This window comes from Mauremys mutica, chromosome 1 (genome assembly GCF_020497125.1).
Source record: "Mauremys mutica isolate MM-2020 ecotype Southern chromosome 1, ASM2049712v1, whole genome shotgun sequence".
Classification (NCBI taxonomy): Eukaryota; Metazoa; Chordata; order Testudines; family Geoemydidae; genus Mauremys; species Mauremys mutica.
The window spans coordinates 306,796,748-306,821,364 of NC_059072.1; the positions used below are offsets into that span (position 1 = coordinate 306,796,748).

The 24,617-nt window shown below is 38.6% G+C and overlaps 1 protein-coding gene across 4 annotated transcripts in view; it reads left to right on the forward strand.

Moving 5' to 3' along the window:
• The window catches only part of FNDC3A (fibronectin type III domain containing 3A), a 178,541-nt gene that overhangs the window by 115,201 nt on the left and 38,723 nt on the right, over positions 1–24,617 (forward strand). For all 4 annotated transcript variants that reach the window (XM_045013964.1, XM_045013974.1, XM_045013983.1 and 1 more), the window contains 9 exons: positions 1,906–2,063; positions 4,081–4,140; positions 5,663–5,801; positions 7,779–7,832; positions 8,769–8,893; positions 11,714–11,888; positions 13,924–14,010; positions 16,289–16,427; positions 19,507–19,575. In XM_045013964.1, coding sequence (XP_044869899.1) covers positions 1,906–2,063; positions 4,081–4,140; positions 5,663–5,801; positions 7,779–7,832; positions 8,769–8,893; positions 11,714–11,888; positions 13,924–14,010; positions 16,289–16,427; positions 19,507–19,575 — 1,006 coding nt within the window. The remainder of the gene's footprint in view (positions 1–1,905; positions 2,064–4,080; positions 4,141–5,662; positions 5,802–7,778; positions 7,833–8,768; positions 8,894–11,713; positions 11,889–13,923; positions 14,011–16,288; positions 16,428–19,506; positions 19,576–24,617) is intronic.

Below are 24,617 nucleotides of genomic sequence, written 5' to 3' on the forward strand. Positions count from 1 at the left end.
CTAGATGTACGGAGAGCTTTGGAGTTCTACATAGAGCGCACAAAATTTTTCCGCAAGTCGATCCAATGGTTCATCGCCATAGCCGACAGAATGAGGGGCCTTCCTGTGTCTGCGCAACGCATATCATCCTGGATTACAGACTGCATTTGCACATGCTATGAGCTGGCCAAGGTCCCAGCCCCAGCAATTACATCTCATTCAACCAGAGCGCAGGCATCTTCGACAGCCTTTCTGGCTCAGGTCCCTATCCAAGAGATCTGTAAAGCAGCTACCTGGTCTTCAGTGCATACGTTTACAGCCCACTGTGCTGTCAACCAACAGGCCAGAGATGATGTGGTGGTTGGCAGAGCTGTTCTTCAATCAATCATTCCATGACTCCTACCCTCCTCCAATGGTAAGCTTGGAAGTCACCTAATTGGAATGGACGTGAACAATCACTCGAAGAAGAAAAGAGAGTTACTTACCTCTCATAACTCTTGTTCTTCGAGATGTGTTGTTCATGTCCATTATAATACCCACCCCCCTTCTCCTCTGTCGGAGTTAACGGCAAGAAGGAACCAAAGGGGGGTCAGGCCAGCAGGGTAATATATACACTGCCATAAGGGCGCCACTCTAGGAGGCTCCCCTGCTGTCCCGACGGGAGCTGCTAAGGGAAAAAGTTTCCGACGTCCGTGCACATGGCACGTGCACACCTAATTGCAATGGACCTGAACGACACATCTTGAAGAACAACAGTTACAAGAGGTAAGTAACCATCTTTTCTGCGGGGAAGGTTCTGCACAAATTCTGCATTGCGCAGTGGTGCAGAATTCCCCCAGGAGTACATAGTACAAAATACAGTAGCATGCCTCTTGCACAACAAGGATTACCATGAGCTCATCAGAGATGTCTTTTACTTGCTACTTTGGTTCCCCCTAGAATGTCACATCAAATTCAAACTCTTGGTCTCTATTTAGGAAGCTTTTAATGGTCTGGGACCGGGATACCTAAAAGACCATCTAGAGCTCTGCGACAAGAACTGGAGTTCAGTCAACAACTCTGCTTCTGTGGCACAACATAGCTGTGTACTGCAAGGGGGAGACTTGTTTATGCAGAAGACAGAGCTTTCTCAGAGGACTGATTCAAGATTGCAGAAGAAATTCCTGCAGGATCAAAGAACCATTGCAAACCTCACCACTTTCCATTCTAAAGTTCAAATGCGCTTTAAACTTACCTTCATTAATAATAACACAGCATACATATGCTTAAAAAAATAAAATGAAAAGAAATCCATGCACAAATGTCCCCTTGGGGAGAGGAAGGAAGAAAGAGCACCACACAATAAATGTTAGTCATGTCACTTAATGTGCGTTTGGAAGGCACTCAGATACTATGGTGATAGGCACAATACACAATCTTGAATATAAAAGAAGCTTTTTCAGTTTTAGTAATCTTAAATGTTACATATAACAATAGATAATAAATGTTCAGACAGAGGTGTGATTTTGTTGTTGTTCATGGTGTCCCTTTAACTTCATGTCTTAACAAGTTTAATAAAAAATTTTAGAGCCGTGTTAAATAAAAAACAATTATTCCCAGAATTTATTATACACAAGAATGTCAAACAAATGTAACCACACTGTTCAGTTGTATTTTGCCACTAGATGGCTCTGGTTACTTATCTATGTTCTTTGGTTGCAAATAGCTTTGTGTCTGAGGATGGAAGTGATCATGCCATTTCCTGTATTTCCAAATACATACGGTAGTTTGGTCCCACTTGTAGCCTAACCAGTGAGTTATTGTAATTGAACAAATATTCTGAAAAAGTCACACTTTCTGTTCTGTTTTATTCATACTGTTTAGTTATCAGTATTGGCCCACAATTGAAGTTATATGACAGAGTTCTTAAATGTTATGTTTCTGTAGATATCAGACATTCAGGCACGGACAGTAGTACTTGCATGGTCCCCTCCATCCAGTGTCATCAATGGGGACGCTGACAAGAATAATGTGCCGAAGGTGTATGTTTATGAAGTTCTGATTTCAAACACCGGAAAAGATGGAAAATACAAAACTGTATATACGTAGGTATTTGTTATCTTTATTAGATTACTGATGTCCTGAACTTTGTACATAAAAGCCTATTTTAAAAACTGCCTTTTATCTACAGAGTGAGATAATGAGATGTCTCACACAACTTCACTTTTGAGGCAAATTGTTTTAATCAGTAAGATGAAACTGCTTTATTTCCCAAATCTTTACCAATAATTTACTATGTAAAAGCTTGACCCTTTAAGGAACAGAATGCCTTCATCTTCCACTGACTGTACTTCGGTTGACTACAATGGAAGTTAAGGTTTCTGAAATGATACAGGATCAGATCAAAATCTTTTTTATTTACTTACTTCAATTTGTACTACTACTACCACCACCAAAACAAAGGTACTTTTCCAAGGTTCTGGGACCCTGTAAACATGCGGGCCTCACCCCTGCGGTGCCTCCTGCTGGTCATCTTCGGGAATTAGCTCTCCAGCCGTTGGCGCGCCTGCAGGTCGGTGTCCCACTAGCGCTTGCTAGCCCCCATGTACCTCCCAGGACCCCAGTGCCCCTTTAACTGGGTGCTGCCCCCTAGAAGTACCCCCACAGTCTGGGTCTCCGCCTCCCAGGGGAACCCCCACCCACTATCCCCACTTGCCTCAGTCTTGGCTACTGGCAGTCCTCATCTAGCCCCCGTTCACTGGGGCAGACTGCAGTGTATAAGCTACTCATCACAGGCAAAGGATTTTGGACCTGCTGCCTCTGGCTACCCATGGGCTGCCCCTGCAACCCAGTACCTAATAGGCCTTACCAGGCCTGCAGCCTGGGGCTTTCCTAGGCTGGAGCTCCCTTGGCATTTCCCCAGCCCTGCTCCACTCTAGATACCTGATTAACCTCCCTGCAGCCAGGCCCTTCTCTCTCTGAACGCAGAGAGAGACTGCTGAGTGCCTGTCTCCCAGCCTTTTTATACAAGCCAGCTGTGGCCTGACTGGGTTGTGGCCCAGCTGCAGCCGCTTCCCTAATCAGCCCAGCTTTTAGAACTGCAGCCCTCTCCAGGGCTGCTTTTACCACTGCAGCCCTCCCAGGCAGGAGCGGGGGATCACCCCGCTACAGACCCCATGACAGTCTTTTAACTTTTTATTACTTCCAGAACACAATACCCTGGCAACAGTGAAATGTAAGCAAAACTTAAGCCTCACCAACAGAGTCGTAGACCCTTGCAACTCTTTCCCTAAAACAAAGGGACAAGAGATGAGCCTTCACAATGTAATCTAAAAGCTACGCAAACCAGGCTAATGGACGCCTTCCTGGGGGCTGCACTTCTTGCTTGCCTCTCACAAGTAGGAATATGCAGAGGCCACCTCAAAGAATAAAAATAATTATTTACCATAGTAATTGTGGTTATTCAAGTGTGTTGTCTCTGCATATGCACGCTACCTGCCACCATCCCTTCTTCCGCAAAGTTCTATACTCATAGGACTTTTGGGTTTAATGGAAGGAATGTGGCTAGGGCTACACAGCCCTTTTAAAGCCTCATTCTGAATGTACAATGGTGTGAGAACTAGTTGTATAAATTGAAGTAATTGGGGCTTATTCAGCCCCAGTAAGAACTACTCCAGGTGTGCTGGTATTCCCATCTCTGGTGTTCCCACAAATGTGAATATACAGTGGCAGCTCTCTTGAAGAATCAATTACTATTTTAAGTAATGATTTTATTTACCTCAGGGAGGTGTGAAAATCAGTGTTTATAAAGCGTTTATGTACATGTTTAGTATTTTAAAATATTATTGTCATATAGTGTCCACCTAAGGATGGGACTCAAATGATATCTCACACATTGGGTGACCAAGTAAAGTGGAGGACAATCTTTTTTATATAAAAGAACTGGAAACCAAAAGATAGATACATCTTTAATAAAGCACCACTAAATATACTAGAACAACAAAGCATTAGGAAATAGCAGGGAACAATCCTGCACTGCAAGGTGGATTGATTAAATTCTTTCCATCTTTAGTTTCTATTATTCTGAGACAATATTTTAAACAAAATTGTACTTCTTTCCAGTGGCGAAAAAACTAGTGTTACAATAAATGATCTCAGGCCAGCAACTGATTACCATGCAAGGTAAGTACCCTTCTTTTTATCTATTAAATGCAATGGAAATTTTTAGAGTAACTTTCCAAATTTGAAACTATTCATTGTAATTAGTATGTATAACAGTATGAACACAGTAACTGACTTTGATATCTTCAGTCTTTACCACCAGACATGCTGCTCTTCCCCTGATGATCATTGTAATTTATGAACTAGCCACAGTTGAAATGTTGATACTCTCAAATGAAGAGTAGTGAACTCTTTCTCCCTGAGGTCCAGGACTGGCAGACTCTGGAAGCCAGTTGTGGCGCTCACTACACCATGCTCCCTCCTTCTCACTTCATGCTACCAGAACGCCCCTGACACTCTCCCTTCCTTCTTCTTATGGCAACGTCGGCACAGGAGGTGAAGGAGCCATTTCTGCCAGGTTTCCACCAATGGAGAGCTCACCTACACAAGGGGAATTCTCCACTGGTTATTTCTGGACATTTTAAGGCCACTTTGTACAATTAACACAGTAGCAGGCAAGAGAAACTGACCGATTATGCACTGTTACAAGGGTCCCTAGTTCATTATAATTCTGCAGCTCCAGAAAGAACTGCTGCACAATTCATGGCCCATGGAAGAAATGGCAGAGGGTGGGGAGAAGATGCCATGCTTGGTTCCTTTTCCTCTCTCTCTATCTCTCTCTCTTGTTTCTAATTTAGATGCTAGTTAATGAGACTTCAGACTAACAAAAGGAGGTGGAGAATACACATTTAACTGGATAAATATGTATTTAAGTGCCTAACATTAGGTATCCAGGCATGAACATTTTGGCCTAAGTATGAAACATGAAGTCCTTAAACCACAATGGTTTTTAGGTTTTTCTCTAATTAATGCAGGTAGGTGGTCAATAATAAAGACCAAACTTGAAGTTATGATATGTTATGTTTTTCTTTCTGGTGTTGCACAAATTGTGAAAATTGGTGGAAGTTGCTTAAATTCTTTCATGTATCTGATACTCTGCATATCAATACATCTCATAATGTCTCTTTTTAAAATAATTGGCTTTTAGTGTTCATGTAGTTTACTGCATATTTATGGAGTGTGTACAATATTAATCTGCTAATATCTGAAAACAAAATATGGAGGTTGACCGATAAATTTCAGTGTTTTTGTACACTTTTACCTTTGGATAATTTTTTTTTAATACATTGGTCACCATTAAAAGTCTACCTTTACCTGTGGTTATCACATAGTGGTATCCAGTATACTGCAAGAGGATAACTGTGGTTTCTCATATATAACTATAGGGAGGGTAATTGTTGACTGATGGGAACCACTATGTATGTATATCCAAAGCAGTGTATTGCATTTCCCCTTTGCATAAATTGTATTGAGCAGAAATTTTCCACCTTTTTTTATTATTTACTTTTAACTATAACATTTGGAGGGGATGAGAATATGCTGTTTTTTGAATGTTGTGAACTCAAAATATTGTTCAGGTTCTACAGAAATTGTATCTTTACATTCTGAAACAAAATGTTATTGACCTCTTTTACTACTCTAGAGTCCAAGCAGAATGCAACTGCATAAAGGGAAGCCCTTCAGAAGCTGAGAGTTTTACAACAATGAGCTGTGAACCTGATACTCCAAATCCTCCAAGGATAACTAACCGGACCAAAAATTCTCTCACTCTGCAATGGAAGGTAAGACTTGTTTTAAATGACCCCAGGATGAGATTTAATACCTGCTTTAAGTGCAAATCTCAGTATAACTTAAGAGTGGAATTACAGTAGTTGGGAGTAATGCAGTATTGAATCAACCCCAAAGGATGTTTTCAAAGTTTATTACTGCATTCATTTTTATGTGTTATTTTTTTCTGTCTGTTTCACAGTGACCATCAGCAACTATTTACATTGTAAAATATTTGTTATCAAATGAATGCTTCAGTATCTAAACTTTTGCGTTTAATAAAGAAATGTGTTAATTTTGGTGTTAAGAGACTCCTAAAAACATGAACCCAGGTATAAACTGTTATCTTTGTGAGACTGCAGACATTCCGAACCAATAGCCTAAAGAAACATAAATTGCTCTGTTCATCTCAGTTGAATTGTTCACACTCTGAAACTTCAAGATGGCCAACTTAAGTGTCAACATAGCTAACTAAATCACTGCTGATCATTTTAGCAGTAACATCCAGCTAAAGTAAAAAGTGGAGTTGAGGACAAATAGATATGTCACTTAAAGTTTCAGCTTTTAAAATTTAAGTAAGAACTTGTCTCGTCATTTGCAGATTATTTCAAAATCTAAAACATGGACTATTTTTAAAATGACATTGATATGCAGTATTTTTGTTTATTAAAACTGTCAAAACCATTTCTTTTTGCACTTCAAGGTCTGTACAGTATATTTTTGTCAAATTAATTTGTTACAAAATGTATTTTACAAAGACTATTGTGCATTTAACTGAGTTTATGTTGATTCTCTGTTTTCAGCAGAAAATGGGGTGTACAATCTATTTTTGTAGGAGTAAGTCACTTATGGAAAAGAGTTCCTGTCCTATGGACTTTTGTAGGCCTGGAGGAGTATTTTCGCTATTTTTCAGGATTCAAAGATAAATGCACAAAAATCAGAAAAAGAACAAGTTAAGGCCGTCATAATCTATAGGGTGTTTTTTTTAATGTAGTAAAGAAAATGTAATAGGCAAGGTCATCAGCCATCACACTAAGAAAATCCCTGTGGCTGTAGTTTGGCTCTTGTTGGAATTATTATTATTAATACATAGTATTGCCACATCGCCAATTCACCAAATCTGAAGGCCAAATGGTATTTGTACAGTTGCTCTAAACATGTCTAAAATGCCTACATAATAAGCAATTACCACATCCACACAATAACAAACATTCATAAGCATTTGATGAGAATATTCACAAAAGGATCAGTCCCAGGGATAACCCTCTCATCCTGATTTACTTCAGCATCATTAGGTAGGATCTGATAAATACCCCTAGGAAGCCTGATTCTTTTATACAGTGTAAGAAACAAGTGATGTCATGATGACTGTTATCTTATCTTAAAAAACAGTTTTTGGCTAGTTTGGGATTGACCCTTAAGCCTGTAGACAAGAGTTTATGAGTGGGCCTCTTTCTTCAAGATAACATTGCTGTATTAGGCATCATTATAAGTTAATCATATCACAAAACAACTTTTCTTTGTCTGTTAGAACCAATTCTGATAATTAGATGCTTCTCTTCTCTTATTAGCCACATTTTGAGCTCAACATTTTTACAACTTACCTTGCCAGTTACATTTTTTTCCTCAAGACCTTCCCATAGCTGCTAAAAACCCATGGCTTAAACTACAAAACACATATATTTTCCTTCATTAAGATAAGCTAACGTAACCCTTTATACCCTTTAACTATCTAACCCTCCTCAGAAAATTGCTATAGGATGATATTTGACACTGTTGCCAGAATATTTTTCAGAGGTGTGTGTTGCCAATAAAAGGAGAGTTGAGGGAAACCTCAAACAGCCAGCATCAGGGAGCAGTTGGTCACCTCTGATCTTGACTTGATTGGAACAGGTGACCTATAAATGAATGTCTCTAGCCCATTGCCATTTTTCTAAAGTGATCTTGTCCTGATGCTATTGTGTCCTAATTTTATTCTTTTCTTGTTGCAGACATCATGTGACAATGGTTCTAAAATACACAATTATCTTTTAGAATGGGATGAGGTAAGCAGCTTTGCTGTGTTTATACTATTTTTCTCTTTGTATTTTTTTAAAAATAGCTTTGTGTGAATGTGAACATATTTTCAGAGGAAAACTATGACTAAGGTTAAGATTTTGGCAAGGGGATTTTTATTAAAATTCACGGGCAGGATGCAGGCAATAAACCATAAATCATGGAATCGAGAGCTCAGCACCACGGGGCTGAACCTGAAGCCCTGCACAGGGGATAGGGAGGCACTGACAGCTGGAGCCCTGCCAGCTGCAGGGTGGGGCTGACAGCTGGAGCCCCACAGGCCACTGCGGGGTGAAAGCAGAAGTCACGGACGGAGGTCTGTTAAAGTCACAGAATCTGTGACCAAATTGTATCCTTAATTGTGACCTATATCTTTGAGGCAAGTGTTGGTAATATACAATTCATTCCTAAGAAGGTGTCAAAAATACAGCTATATTTCCTCAAATTTTGCTTGCTGAACAGAAAATGGCAGTATTATCAGGTGGCTCTTAAAACTTACGTTATTGGGGTCACTGTTTAGGGTGGCTTTTTCCTTTCTGGTGGCCCCGTTCTTCCTCCCAGGATCTGTGAGCTGAGAGTCATTTCCATGTGAAGATCTCCTTCCTTGTGTAAGGATGGCTCAGCTGTCTCCCAACCCATCCCCTTAGACACTTAAGAGCTTATCAGGAGAGGAGTTAGGTGGGCTGTGGTGCGGAACATGCACAGCCTCCTTCATCAGCCCTGTGGAGCTAAGGACTGAGAAAACAGCATTTTGAGTTCAGTATTCATAACCATGTGACATAACACTTACCTTCTTTTGGTATCCTTGGCTTGTTTTGAGTTTAATTGGGTGAACATTCTTCAAGATTTAGCAAACTGTTTTAATCAGTAGATGTGCTTGTTTAATGAACAGTGTAAATAATATGAGTTTTAATTATTCCTTTTAGGGAAAAGGAAATGGAGAGTTTTGTCAGTGTTACTATGGCCAACAGAAGCAGTATAGAATTACTAAACTATCACCAGCAATGGGGTACACCTTTAGACTGGCAGCCAAAAATGACATGGGCATGAGGTGAGTATTACCATGTTATATACATAAACAGTGCAGTGTGTCTACGTCCACGTGCATGTATATGTAGGAACAACATATAACAGAATACTGCTGTAATTAAATAATATTATATGCCCACCTAATATACACGATAAGGCACAAGACATATCATTGAATGCTCTTAAGCCTCCTAGAGCTTCTTACCACTACATACGATATATTGCTCCTGTTATTAAACCATTTTGATTTTAAAAGATTTAAAACAGAAATCTTTATTTTGAAGTAATTTTAATAGGTAACATTACACATAAACAGTTACGATAAAATCTTGAAAATTAAAATAAAAACAGACAAAACACCTCCTAGTCCATCTGTGAATATCTGGACATATAGCTCACATTTCCTGTATTGTAAGCTAGTGGAGGGCATTACTCTGTATGGTCGTATATCATTTTAAAACTAATCACTCTCTAAACATTTTTTAAATCACATATTTTATAGACATAAAAATACACTACTGACTTTATAATTCCATTTAAGTAATAAACAATGTTTAAGGAGCGCTCTTACAAGAGGAGGGGCCAAATTTTGCGCTAGGTATGATTGAGGATGTCTTTTATTAACATTGTTGGGAACTTTAGGCATCTGAGAGCAGAATTTCATCTAGATGATGTTACTGACCAAAAATAAATGTTCTGTTTTTATAAGTCCTATATGTGTTTAAGTTATTAACCATTATTAGTTTCAGGCACATATGAAATACAGCACAAAAATATTTGCTAAATTGGAAAAGTACAAAAATGAAGCAGAGAGAAATAGCTAAAAGAAAGTTTCTGAGTGAATTGTCGGGGGCCTGATCCATTGCCCACTGGAATCAGTGTGACTCTTTCCATTGATTTCAGTGTGCTTTTGATTGGGCCCACAGAGTAAAAATAATAAATTAAGAACATTTTTTTTAAATTGACACTTTATTTTGTGTTAACGTACCCATTAGTTAGATCTACTCACTGGGTGAATGCTTAGGTATTTTGGCATTAGTGGGGGGTAGACAGGTCTGTTATCTGCCTGTTGTTGGGGCCGGGATGTAGGTGGCTGGGTAATCTGCTTGGAGCAAGAGTTGGGGTTGGGGGTCAAGCAAAGGGTCAGAGCCAGAGTTGGAGACAAGAGGCAAGAATCAGTAACAAGGCAGGAACCTGGAGTCCAGGCAGAGAGGCAGGAACCAGGTCTGATGTAACAGCCAGGTAGAGCCCAGTTGTGTGGACAACTTCCTGTGCCTCTCTTTGGGTTTAAATAGGAAGTCCTGACCAATCAGAGATCCTGGTGTTCCTCCAATCAGGGCCTGGGAGGTCTCCCTGATGTAGCTTTTGTTTTCATGGTTTCTCTGCTTGGTTTGTTAGTAGCAATTTGCTGGGTGGGAGCAGGGAGACGACTGTCAACTGGCAATCCTGTGGACCCAGTCTCAAGGCCTGCAGGGTCATGACGCCTTTCCATTCACTCCATGCATTTAGCATACCTAAATGTATATTTGGGTTTGTTTGTTTGTTGGTTTGTTTGTTTGTTTGAAGTAACTAACATCATGATATACACATCTCTGCATCTCTGTTCCTGAGTCGTTCTTACTAGTGATTTAGTGCAAGTACAAAAATTAATACCGTCCCCAAAATTAGGAAAGTTCCATCGTTTTTTGTGCTCATTATATAGTAATTCTCAAGGTCTGATTTGCATGTTGCCTTTGTGGAAGCCTTTATAACATGTTGTCTTTTAGTTTTTAATTGTTAAAAAAGAAAACATAGTGAAATTATGGCCCATCTGTTATACTTAAAGATCACAACTTTTGTGTTATAGTAGTCACATTATTATAATGTGTTTGAAAACATACAAAATAAAAGTAAATAGACATGTGCAGGGAAATTAAATGGTATCATGATGGATTCCACTTTAAAAAGACCCAGATAGTCCAGACAGTGTAGAAGAAATCCAAGTTTTGAAATCAAAGTTGTTAGGTTGCTACCTTTGTTGCATAAGCCATACAGAGAACTATATTTTCCAGGCTCCCAATAGTCCCTCATTCACTCTTGCTTCCTTCCCTAATGATTCTGTTTCGTAATGTCTCTCGTTCTTTCCAGTACCCTTTACTTGCCTTTTGTCTCCAAATAAGGCTACCCAAAGATATATCAGGTAAGGCTGACAAATCAGGCTTTGCCAGATTAGTCAGTGGTCTACACTGTATTTTCATTTACTACAAAATTCAAATTTTATATTGGCAACTCCACAGGAAACTTAGCTTTCAGAGAGGCTTTACTTGTCCCATTTTTTTGGACTCCTGAAAAATTAACACTTGATAAGTAGTAGGCTCACTTAGAAGTGTACAAGTGTTTGCACAGGTAGCTGGTTAGGGAGCAGAATGAATTGGTTGTTTTTTTATTAAATCTTGGACAAAGGAAAACAGTACAGGGCAGAGGTGGAAAGAACAAGCTTTGGCATTAGTTGGATAAAGTACATAAACGTACAAGTGTTTTAGAGACTTACTGCTGTGCAAATGACGACTGTTCAAACTGGATTTTAAAAAACAAATTGTGTTCTTGGTCTATTTGATTAACAAATATGTATATTAATTCCAGGCCAAACGTTCAAATATGGGCATGTATAACCTGTATTAGCATGAGTTACACACACAGGTACAATTTGTTTGTACAGGATGGTCAACTGCGTGTACCAGCATGCAATTACCAGTGATGTGCGCGTCTGACAAATTGGCCTGAAACTGTTGTATAGCAATTCCGTATTATTCTTGTTCCTGCTTCATCCTATTTAGTTTACGTACTGTTTGTTTCAAAACAGTGGTTTTAGTGAAGAAGTCCTGTATCATACCTCAGGCACTGCCCCATCAATGCCAGCCAGTCCTATGCTGATTAAAGCTGGAGTTACGTGGTTATCCTTACAGTGGACTAAACCCTCAGGAACACCAACAGATGAAGGAATCTCTTATATTTTAGAGATGGAGGATGAGACCTCAGTAAGTGTGAAATAAATATTCTAAATAAGAGAAGAGACCATAAATGAATGTTTTAGCACACTTAATAGTATCTCAGTGTAGTAACAACACTTGCCATTGACAGGATTTTCTGTTGGGGATGTGATGCTGTTCTAATGAGACTTATGGGTGCTTTTATTACATATACATGACATGTAGAGGGAGATGGTAAATTTCATATCATAAAATCAAAATTGGGAAAATATCTGCAAAAAAATTCACTACAGAAATTAGTGTGCTGTTGTGATTTTTGTAATCAGCAAGGTTTTTTAGTAATGGTTAGGTGATATCAGTAAATAAAATTGAAATGTTTAATAATGTCCTTCCATTTTAATGAAATTATATTCTAATATTAAACGTTCATGTATCTCTTGCCTTACGGACACTGCAAATTAGGCTTTGGCCTTGGCAAGAATATACCTCATCCTCAATCCTGTAAAGGGATGAGTCTTGCTAGCAAGTAAGAGGGCATTGTTGGAAGGATGTTCTCACTTTCTGTGTGTCCCTGTTTGTTAAAGGGATGTATTTGTAAACAATGAGCAAGTAATTGGTGTCAATTTTGAGCACATCCTTTCTGTGGAAAACCATGTCAGAGATGGTATGAAAGTGTCTGAGTTTGTGCAATTCATACAGGCTGTATCCTACTTATACCATGACGACTGCAACAGCTAATCATACAGTCTTGACCATGAGGCAGTTGGTTATTTTCTTTTTCCCAGAAGTGCTTTTCATTAACATATTCAGCACATTTGATCACTGTCTTACACTTCAGCATCCCTTGCATTGCATTTATCAAGACTATAGATAAAGTAGCAGATTAAGTTGACCCTTCTGGTTTTAAGTCCCTTAATAGTTGTAGCTCCTGACTAAGGCCCAAGCCCTGGAAAGAGAACCACACAGGCATAGAGATCTGCCCATGCAGTTCTCTTTGTCTGTGTTTGCAGTCGTCAGTTTTAGCCTCATCTATATGACTTCTGTGATTATTTTTATACAAATTATGAACCTGATTTTCATTTACAGTAAGGCCCCCTTTTTGCCTTTCTGGCAGTGTAAGAAGGCCACAAAGGAAATTGCATTTATGCCCACTTCAAGGCCCCTTTACACAGCCAGAGCAGTAAGGAACCTTACATAAAAGAATCTTGGGCTTACGGTCTTTCAAAGGACTGTTAAATAAAAAAGTTATGGCATTTGCCACTCCCATCAGTCCCCTTCTGAATAAGCCACCTTCATTAATTTTGACTCTATGTAGTAGATTATGGGCTTTTAAATAATTTTCAACAATCATTTTAAAATTAAACAAATTTTATTGTAAATTAAGGTTATTTACTTGATTTCCCATAATTTCCAAGGAAAAACTGTTAATATTGAAACATCATTTGTCATGACTTTTCCCTCCTCTTAAATGAAAATTATGACTTGCTTTTACTGAGACAAAACCATATTGTTTTCCTTTCTTTTGTTATGTCAAACAATCATCCTTATCAGTTATGCTTTTGCTGTTAAGCCCTGATCCTGGAAAGACGCACACATTGTTTAACTTTGTACACATGAGTAGTATTCTTGAATAGAAAGTCAAGTACATGCGTAAATCCTTGAAGGATCTTGGCAAAAGTCCCTGTGGTGTGGAACTTGCTCCCCTTGACAATCATTTCAGCTTATCTGCCTTCATTTTTCAATTAATCCTGCTATGATTTCCCCTACTCCCCGCAAAAGATACGTTAGTATGACCAATATCAGCTACATATTTTCTCCTTTTGTTGCATTAGAACTTCTGTTTTATAGTCAGAAAATGATGGGTTTATTTTGATTTTATCATATTGTTTTGATCATAATTCTCTTATTTCCATTGTACACCATCCCAAATGGTGATGGGTGACTCAAAAATATTTGTTTACAGAATAAAAACTTCACTCAAAGCAGCCTAACAAGTATCTATGTTTCAGATTTTATGAGTTCTGCTATATATAGTCTGGTTTATAAATATATTTCAAGTATTAATATTTTATTCCTTCTATAGGGATATGGTTTCAAACCAAAATACGATGGAGATGATCTCACCTGCACAGTGAAGAATCTTAGACGTAGTACAAAGTATAAATTTAGGGTAAGATTCTTCAGATTCTTTTGGTTTTATTCATTGCAGAGTTGCTCAGTGTTAGCAGTTGTTTTTTACAGTTGGTTTCTGTGATGAAACAAACTGGTAACACACTTACTGATACTTTTCTAAAGTACTGTTTGGATAAACTTAAAATATCACTTCATACATTTATTGGTAAGAAACGAGAGCTGCCCAAGGAGAGCATACCTTCTCTGTAATATCAGAGAGAAAGCTATTTGATCTTTTAGCAAAAGTAATACTTTTTCAATACATTTTGAAATCTCCATTTTATAATTTACATAGGGCATTCCCTTGATTACAGTAACAGCTGCTTGTTGCTTGAGACTGCTGAAAATTAGGCCCCTTATTTAGGAACCTGAAAAGATTTTAGAACGCAAACTTCAGGGTACTCATTGTAGAATATGTTGGCCTGATTTTAAGTAGTGATGCTACAACAGTTAAAAAAAAATTATGAAGGACCAGGTGTGGGAATGCATTAGTCGTGCATTGTTTTGAGCAGGATATCCCCAACATAGTGTAAAATTGGGGCCTCAGCAGTTGCATATGTATTTAAGCTGGCAACACTTAAAATACTTCTTGGAGATAGATCTGTGGGGATTTGATAGCACAATATTGCTCCAAGAACATATTACATGACACAAATTTCAGATGCTATTTTGTTTAACTGAACCATTTTTAAGTAGAAGAGGCTCTTGTTCTCCCACATAGTACAAAGAATAAATGCTGTGTTAATCAACTCTCTCATTTCATTATAGATGGGAGAGGTTTAGGAGGAGTAGTAGCAGCATTCCTTAAGATTGTGGAAAGATGGTGTGACAGATTTATTTAATAACTTCTTTGCTTTTGTTGGCACCAGTTATTAGTGCAGTCACTTTTTACATTTCCTACTTTGTATTTCTGTAGCTATTTTCTTAAAAGAAAAAAGTTTAAAAAGACGAGGACTATATTGTCTCAAGTATTCTATTTTATAATGTTTTGCTTTTATTAAAATGTCACATTTTTTCAATATTTTATTAAACTAATCATACAAAATTATTTTTACCACAGTGAGGAACATATGTGATCCAAATTTTAGAACTTCAGTTTCCTTCAGTAGAATAAGTAAAATTTTGTGTAATGTCCAAACTTCTGTATTGCTATTGTATGGATGCTTCCAATGTAGTTTTATTTTTGAGGGTATATAATATATATGTAAGTTTTTCTGGTGTCCTGAAAGTCATGGGGGAAGAATGAGAAGGGTGGGCTTGAAGGCTATTTTCAAACTAATGGGTTGCAAAAGGTGAAGTGAGTAGTTTAATATAGTTTTGTGTAGCTCTAATTTTGATTTTTTTTTCAGATATAAAATTTGACCAGCAACCATAATGTGATCTAACTGCTTTTTATGTTTAATGTAGTTGAATACTAACTGACTGATGTATCTGCAGTTTAAAAATTTGCCTCTGTGCATGTGCAGTTTATACACCTCTACCTCGATATAACGCTGTCCTTGGGAGCCAAAAAATCGTACCGCGTTATAGGTGAAACTGTGCTATATTGAATTTGCTTTGATCCACCGGAGTGTGCAGCCCCACCCCCCCGGAACAATGCTTTACCGCGTTATATCCAAATTCATGTTATATCAGGTGGCGTTATATCGAGGTAGCGGTGTATTTGTATTTAAGGATCATTTATTTTAAAAATACCGCTAAGTATTTAAGACTACCAAAAATACTATGGCCAAATTTTCAAACCCTTGTACTTATAATTAGATTCCTAAATTCATACTTGGGCACATAAATAAAAGTAGCGAGACTTTCAAAAGTACTAAGTGCCCACAAATTCCATTAAAGTCATTGGGAGCTGCAGCTTCCTGAGTGTGTCTTATCATCAGGCTACTTTTACATGCCTTGAATATAGATTTAGGAGCCTAACTTTAGTCAGGTAGATTTGAAAATGTTGGGGGGGTTTGTTCGTTTGTTTTTTGTTTTCTTTACAACTGTTATAAAATGCTAATTTTTTAATTTTCATTTTTTAAAATATTAAAATTTCACTGCTGGCAATTCTCTGCCATTTTTCATTTCAGTAAAGTGGTTGACTACTAAAATGGTATAATATACAAAAATGTGTGATAATTTTCTTTCCTTTGCTGATTTATAACCTATGAATTAAACATGTATATAAATGATTTAGACACACACAGCATTAGCAGCTTGTAGAGTACCAATAGTGTACATGTGCTGTTTATAGAATACTTTTATATATATATATAATTTTTTTTTTACAGGTTATTGCCTATAACTTGGAAGGCAAAAGCAGTCCAAGTGAGGTAGTTGACTTTACTACTTGCCCAGACAAGCCTGGAGTACCTTCAAAACCATCAGTTAAAGGAAAAATTCATGCACAAAGTTTTAAAATAATTTGGGGTAAAGTTTTTGTTCAGTTCTATTTTGATACTTTCTTCTGTATTTATGTACATTCGTATGTGAAGAATGACCAATTCTGCTCTCAGTACTACTGCAGTCAGCAGTTTTTCTGGATTAACACTAGTGTAACCAAGAGCAGAATATTGACCTAGTGACTTCAGGGTACTTAGGAGGATGCCACAGTAGTCTAACTATCAGGTGTGAAAAAGAGCTATGGGAAATTTAGCCTTTTTGGTTCACAGGGGTTCATGAGAAACTTTTTTTTTGGTTTCAGTTTGCCTGGGCTCACTCTACTACTGTCCATGAGTTTAACTTAGAGTTTCTATATTTGAGCTGACTTAAAGGGAAACTTTGCCAAAACTACAATTTTTCCTGGTTTCTGTTGAAAATGTATGAGTGAATGTGTTTCATTGCAGAACTATAAATTGGCCTAGATTCGCTTACAACTGGACCTAGGTTCACAAACCTTTGGATGAACCTGGTCTGAGCTTTGGGTTTATAATGAAACCAGCAGAGTGAAGAATACTTTCAGGTTTTCTAATGAGAGCTTCACACAGCTCTAGTTTGAAATATATATGCTTCCTGAAGTCCAGGTACAAATTCCCACACAATCTGTCAACCTATGAGTATTAGGTGAATAGAAAAATACTATTTCTTTTGTTTTTTACAGTGCAAATATTTGTAATAAAAATAAATATCAAGTGAGCACTGTACACTTTGTATTCTGTGTTGTAATTGAAATCAATATATTTGAAAATGTAGAAAACATCCAACATATTTAAATAAATGGTATTCTATTATTGTTTAACAGCGTGATTAATCAGGTGATTAATCGTGAATAATAACAACAAAGAAATAGTATTTTTCTATTCACCTAATACAAGTACTGTAGTGCAATCTCTCTTTGTCAGGGAAGTGGAACTTACAAATGTAGAATTATGTACAAAAAAAATCTGCATTCAAAAACAAAACAAAGTAAAACTTTAGAGCAGGGGTAGGCAACCTTTGGCACGGGTGCCGAAGTTGGCACGCGAGCTGATTTTCAGTGGCACGCACACTGCCCGGGGAGCTCTGTATTTTAATTTAATTTTAAATGAAGCTTCTTAAACATTTTAAAATCCTTATTTACTTTACATACAACAATAGTTTAGTTATATATTATAGACTTATAGAAAGAGACCTTCTAAAAATGTTAAAATGTATTATTGGCATGCGAAACCTTAAATTAGAGTGAATAAATGAAGATTCGGCACACCACTTCTGAAAGGTTGCTGACCCCTGCTTTAGAGCCTACAAGTCCACTCAGTCCTACTTCTTGTTCAGCCAATCGCTCAGACAAGTTTGTTTACATTTGCAGAAGATAATGCTGCCCTCTTCTTGTGTACAATGTCACCTGAAAGTGAGAACAGGTGTTCGCGTGGCAATGTTATAGCTGGCATCACAAGATGTGCCAGATGTGCTAAAGATTCATATGTCCCTTTATGCTTCAGTTACCATTCCAGAGGACATCATGCATGCATGACGGGTTCTGCCTGATAACGATCCAAATCAGTGCGGACTGATGCATATTCATTTTCATCATCTGAGTCAGATGCCATCTGCAGAAGGTTGATTTTCTTTTTCGGTGGTTCAGGTTCTGTAGTTTCTGCATCAGAGTGTTGCTCTTTTAAGACTTTTGAAAACATGCTTCTCACCTCAATCCTCTCAGATTTTGGAAGGCACTTAAGATTCCTAACCCTTGGGTCGAGTGCTGTAGCTATCTTTAGAAATCTCACATTGGTACCTTCTTTGCGTTTTGTCAAATCTGCAGTGAAAGTGTTCTTAAAACGAACATGTGCTGGGTCATCATCCAAGACTGCTATAACATGAAATATTTGGCAGAATGCAGGTAAAACAGAACAGGAGACATACAGTTCTCCCCCAGGAAGTTCAGTCACTAGGTTGTTTAATGCATTATTTTTTTAACAAGCATCATCAGCATGGAAGCATGTCCTCTGGAATGGTGGCCAAAGCATGAAGGGGCATATGAATGTTTAGCATATCGGGTACATAAATACCTTGCAGTGCCAGCTACAAAAGTTCCACGTGAATGCCGGTTCTCATTTTCAGGTGACATTGTAAATAAGAAGCGGGCAGCATTATCTCCTATAAATGTAAACAAACTCGTTTCTCTTAGCATGGTTGAACAAGAAGTAGGACTGAGTGGATTTGTAGGCTCTAAAGTTTTACATTATTTTCTTTTTGAGTGCAGTTATGTAACAAAAAAAATTAACATTTGTAAGTTGCATTTTCACGATAAAGAGATCATACTACAGTACTTGTATGAGCTGAATTGAAAAATACTATTTCTTTTGTTTTTCATTTTTACAGTGCAAATATTTGTAATAAAAAATAATAATATAAAGCGAGCACTGTACACTTTGTATTCTGTGTTGTAATTGAAATCAATATATTTAAAAATGTAGAAAAACAACTAAAATATTTAATAAATTTCAGTTAGTATTCTACTATTCAATAGTGCGCTTAAAACTGCGATTAATTGCGATTAATTTTTTTAATCACTATTAATTTTTTGAGTTAATCACCTGAGTTAACTGCAATTAATTGACAGCCCTACATATAAGTAATTAAATCTCTGACCTAGTCATTAAAATAAATCTGCTTAACATCTGGTTTTTCCATTTAAAAAAAAAAAAGCAACTTCTTCTGGAACCCAACAAGGCCCCAATTCAGTGAAGTACTTAAATATGTGCTTAAGTCCCTCCCCAATCAGAAAAGCACTTAGGCCCAAACTTTTAAAAGTATTGCTTCACTCAGCATTGTAAAACCAAGTGATTTAGGAGCCCAACTCTCATTTTTAAAAGTGACATAGGTGCTTAAGAGCCTATGTCCTGCTTCTAAGTCATTTAGGCCTTGCAGTGCTGACCAGAGCAATGTCTAAATACCTTTAAAAATCTGGGTCTTAGACACTAGCTTAACTTCCTTAAATATTCCACAGAAAGTTTTTTATCTATGTCATGTAAATACAATAGTGTCCAGAACAGTGTGTTTTGCCTGACTTTTTGTTCATATTTGGTAGATCCACCAAAAGACAATGGAGGGGCAGCAATAACTAAATATGTCGTGGAGATTTCTGAAGGCTCAAATGGTAAGAATTAATGTAGGAACTTTTCAAATGCAGCACGGTGTTCCCTGATTTTGGCATTTCGTTATATCTCTGATATACATTGTAAATTCTATGAGGCAGGGACTGTTTTTGTATGCTTAGATGATTGGCACCTCTGGGAACTGCTATAATAGAAAAATGAAAGGCACTAAAAGGCATTCTGTTTTTCTGAATGTATGTATAAAGAATACTCTTGCAAGTTGTAATTACTAGGTTGTATCCTATTCTGTCTAAAGAGATGGCCCAAATTTAATCCTCGTATTACAGGCATTCTATGTGGATGGCCAAATTACAGATAAGACCACATAGTACCCTTGGTTCATGGCAGAGATCAACCAGAGTTGACACTTTTCTTGTGGCTAAGCTTTTAGTTAATAACATTACTGTTGTGCTTACCATCATTAAATGGGAAAAATGATGCTGAGCACTTTTGGAATAACAACTGGTTTTGCCCTTAGTTTATAGCTAGTTGTGTGTAGTGTGGTTCAGGCTAAAACAGCGCTATGGTCCCAGTTCAGGAAAGCATCCCTGTTCTGGAAGGGTACTGAAGCATGGCTTTTAAGTTCCATTGTAGTCAACTGCTAATGAACTGAAGTTCAGCCGTTTCTCTTTGGAGTCTGGTCCTGACGTTTTTTTGCTGCAGGATGGCTACCTTTAAAAGTTCATTTGCAAATTTGACACCATCAGCTCAGGATTAAACAAAGACTGTGAATGGCTAGCCAACTACAAAAGCAGTTTCTCCTCCCTTGGTGTTCACACCTCAACTGCTAGAAGAGGGCCTCATCCTCCCTGACTGAACTAACTTCGTTATCTCTAGACTGATTCTTGCCTGCATATTTATACCTGTCCCTGGAAATTTCCACCACATGCGTCTGACGAAGTGGGTATTCACCCACAAAAGCTTATGCTCCAATACGTCTGTTAGTCTATAAGGCACCACAGGACTCTTTGTTGCTTTTTACAGATCCAGACTAACACGGTTACCCCTCTGATACTTGACACCATTTCTTTCAGTGTTTCTTCTGAACGTTTCCTATAAAATAGTTGTATAATAGTTAGTAGTTTCCTTAGTATTAGTTCTAGTTTAGTCGGTCGCAGACGGGACTCAGCCTAGGGATGGGGCATGCCCCAGTCCCTAGGCTTTAAGCCCTGCGTTCATTGTAAGTGGCCTATGCCTATGCCCATCAGCAACCCACATGCTAGTTGTTTGAGGGTCTAGGTGAAGGACACATAAGCAACAAGTGTCACATCTGTAAATCCTTCAAACCCTGAACAAAAAGTGGGAGAGACATCCATATCAGGGCACTCCTGATGGAGTCAGTGCTGACCCTGGCACCGGAGCAGAGGTCTGAGTCAGCCCTGAGCAACACAGCGTTGGTGTGGAGCACGCCACGGCGCCGTCTTCGAACCAGCACTGTTCCCCCTCCCCAGCTCCGCCAAGAAGCCAAAGATAACCACAAGGGGAAGATCTCCCATTTCCCGTAAGGGAAAGGACAGGGCCGGAGGAGAGCCAAGACCCATGCTGGGCGGCTCAACACCTCCGTCAGGGAGTCAGGCCCCAGCTCAGGTTGACTGGTCCATCCCTTCCCCTACCATGCCTGTCACCCCAGACAGTGACGAGGGCATCCATTACCTAGATGTCCTGTTGACAGCCGAGGCCCTGCAGGCAACAAAGAACATAAGAACATAAGAAAGGCCATACCGGGTCAGACCAAAAGTCCATCTAGCCCAGTATCTGTCTACCGACAGTGGCCAATGCCAGGTGCCCCTGAGGGAGTGAACCTAACAGGCAATGATCAAGTGATCTCTCTCCTGCCATCCATCTCTATCCTCTGACGAACAGAGGCTAGGGACACCATTCTTACCCATCCTGGCTAATAGCCATTTATGGACTTAGCCACCATGAATTTATCCAGTCCCCTTTTAAACATTGTTATAGTCCTAGCCTTCACAACCTCCTCAGGTAAGGAGTTCCACAAGTTGACTGTGCGCTGCGTGAAGAAGAACTTCCTTTTATTTGTTTTAAACCTGCTGCCTATTAATTTCATTTGGTGACCCCTAGTTCTTGTATTATGGGAATAAGTAAATAACTTTTCCTTATCCACTTTCTCAACATCACTCATGATTTTATATACCTCTATCATGTCCCCCCTTAGTCTTCTCTTTTCCAAACTGAAGAGTCCTAGCCTCTTTAATCTTTCCTCATATGGGACCCTCTCTAAACCCCTAATCATTTTAGTTGCTCTTTTCTGAACCTTTTCTAGTGCTAGAATATCTTTTTTGAGGTGAGGAGACCACATCTGTACACAGTATTCGAGATGTGGGTGTACCATGGATTTATATAAGGGCAATAATATATTCTCAGTCTTATTCTCTATCCCCTTTTTAATGATTCCTAACATCCTGTTTGCTTTTTTGACCGCCTCTGCACACTGCGTGGACATCTTCAGAGAACTATCCACGATAACTCCAAGATCTTTTTCCTGACTCGTTGTAGCTAAATTAGCCCCCATCATGTTGTATGTATAGTTGGGGTTATTTTTTCAAATGTGCATTACTTTACATTTATCCACATTAAATTTCATTTGCCATTTTGTTGCCCAATCACTTAGTTTTGTGAGATCTTTTTGAAGTTCTTCACAATCTGCTTTGGTCTTAACTATCTTGAGTAGTTTAGTATCATCTGCAAACTTTGCCACCTCACTGTTTACCCCTTTCTCCAGATCATTTATGAATAAATTGAATAGGATTGGTCCTAGGACTGACCCTTGGGGAACACCACTAGTTACCCCTCTCCATTCTGAGAATTTACCATTAATTCCTACCCTTTGTTCCCTGTCCATTAACCAGTTCTCAATCCATGAAAGGACCTTTCCTTTTATCCCATGACAGCTTAATTTACGTAAGAGCCTTTGGTGAGGGACCTTGTCAAAGGCTTTCTGAAATCTAAGTACACTATGTCCACCGGATCCCCCTTGTCCACATGTTTGTTGACCCCTTCAAAGAACTCTAATAGATTAGTAAGACACGATTTCCCTTTACAGAAACCATGTTGACTATTGCTCAAGAGTTTATGTTTTTCTATGTGTCTGACAATTTTATTCTTTACTATTGTTTCAACTAATTTGCCCGGTACCAACGTTAGACTTACCGGTCTGTAATTGCCGGGATCACCCCTAGAGCCCTTTTTAAATATTGGCATTACATTAGCTAACTTCCAGTCATTGGGTACCGAAGCCGATTTAAAGGACAGGTTACAAACCTTAGTTAATAGTTCCGCAACTTCACATTTGAGTTCTTTCAGAACTCTTGGGTGAATGCCATCTGGTCCCGGTGACTTGTTAATGTTGAGTTTATCAATTAATTCCAAAACCTCCTCTAGTGACACTTTAATCTGTGACAGTTCCTCAGATTTGTCACCTACAAAAGCCAGCTCAGGTTTGGGAATCTCCCTAACATCCTCATCTGTGAAGACTGAAGCAAAGAATCCATTTAGTTTCTCCGCAATGACTTTATCATCTTTAAGCGCTCCTTTTGAATTTTGATCATCAAGGGGCCCCACTGGTTGTTTAGCAGGCTTCCTGCTTCTGATGTACTTAAAAAACATTTTGTTATTACCTTTGGAGTTTTTGGCTAGCCGTTCTTCAAACTCCTCTTTGGCTTTTCTTATTACACTCTTGCACTTAAGTTGGCAGTGTTTGTGCTCCTTTCTATTTGCCTCACTAGGATTTGACTTCCACTTTTTAAAGGAAGTCTTTTTATCTCTCACTGCTTCTTTTACATGGTTGTTAAGCCACGGTGGCTCTTTTTTAGTTCTTTTACTGTTTTTCTTAATTTGGGGTATACATTGAAGTTGGGCCTCTATTATGGTGTCTTTAAAAAGGGCCCACGCAACTTGCAGGGATTTCACTTTAGTCACTGTACCTTTTAACTTTTGTCTAACTAACCCCCTCATTTTTGTATAGTTCCCCCTTTTGAAATTAAAGGCCACAGTGTTGGGCAGTTGAGATGTTCTTCCCATCACAGGGATGTTGAATGCTATTGTATTATGGTCACTATTTCCAAGCGGTCCTGCTATAGTTACCTCTTGGACCAGCTCCTGCGCTCCACTCAGGATTAAATCTAGAGTCGCCTCTCCCCTTGTGGGTTCCCGTACCAGCTGCTCCATGAAGCAGTCATTTAAAGTATCGAGAAATTTTATCTCAGCATTTCGTCCTGAAGTGAAATGTTCCCAGTCAATATGGGGATAATTGAAATCCCCCACTATTATTGGGTTCTTAATTTTGATAGCCTCTCTAATTTCCCTTAGCATTTCATCATCACTATTACTGTCCTGGTCAGGTGGTCGATAATAGATCCCTACTGTTATATTTTTACTAGAGCATGAAATTTCTATCCATAGAGACTCTATGGAACCTGTGGATTCGCTTAAGATTTTTACTTCATTTGAATCTACACTTTCTTTAACATATAGTGCCACTCCTCCCCCTGCACGGCCTGTTCTGTCCTTCCGATATATTTTGTACCCCGGAATGATTGTGTCCCATTGATTGCTCTCAGTCCACCAGGTTTCTGTGATGCCTATTATATCTATATCCTCCTTTATCACAAGACACTCTAGTTCACCCATATTATTATTTAGACTTCTGGCATTTGTGTACAAGCACTTTAAAAACTTGTCCCTGTTTATTAGCCTACCTTTTTCTGATGTGCCAGATTCTTTTTTATGTGACTGTTTATCATCTGATCTGGCCCTTACATTATACTTCTCATTCCTCTGCTCCTGACTATAACCTGGAGATTCTCTATCATCAGACTCTCCCCTAAGAGAAGTCTGTGTCCGATCCACACGCTCCTCTGCAGCAGTCGGCTTTCCCCCATCTCCTAGTTTAAAAACTGCTCTACAACCTTTTTAATGTTTAGTGCCAGCAGTCTGGTTCCACTTTGGTTTAGGTGGAGCCCATCTCTCCTGTATAGGCTCCTCCCATCCCAGAAGTTTCCCCAGTTCCTAATGAACGTGAACC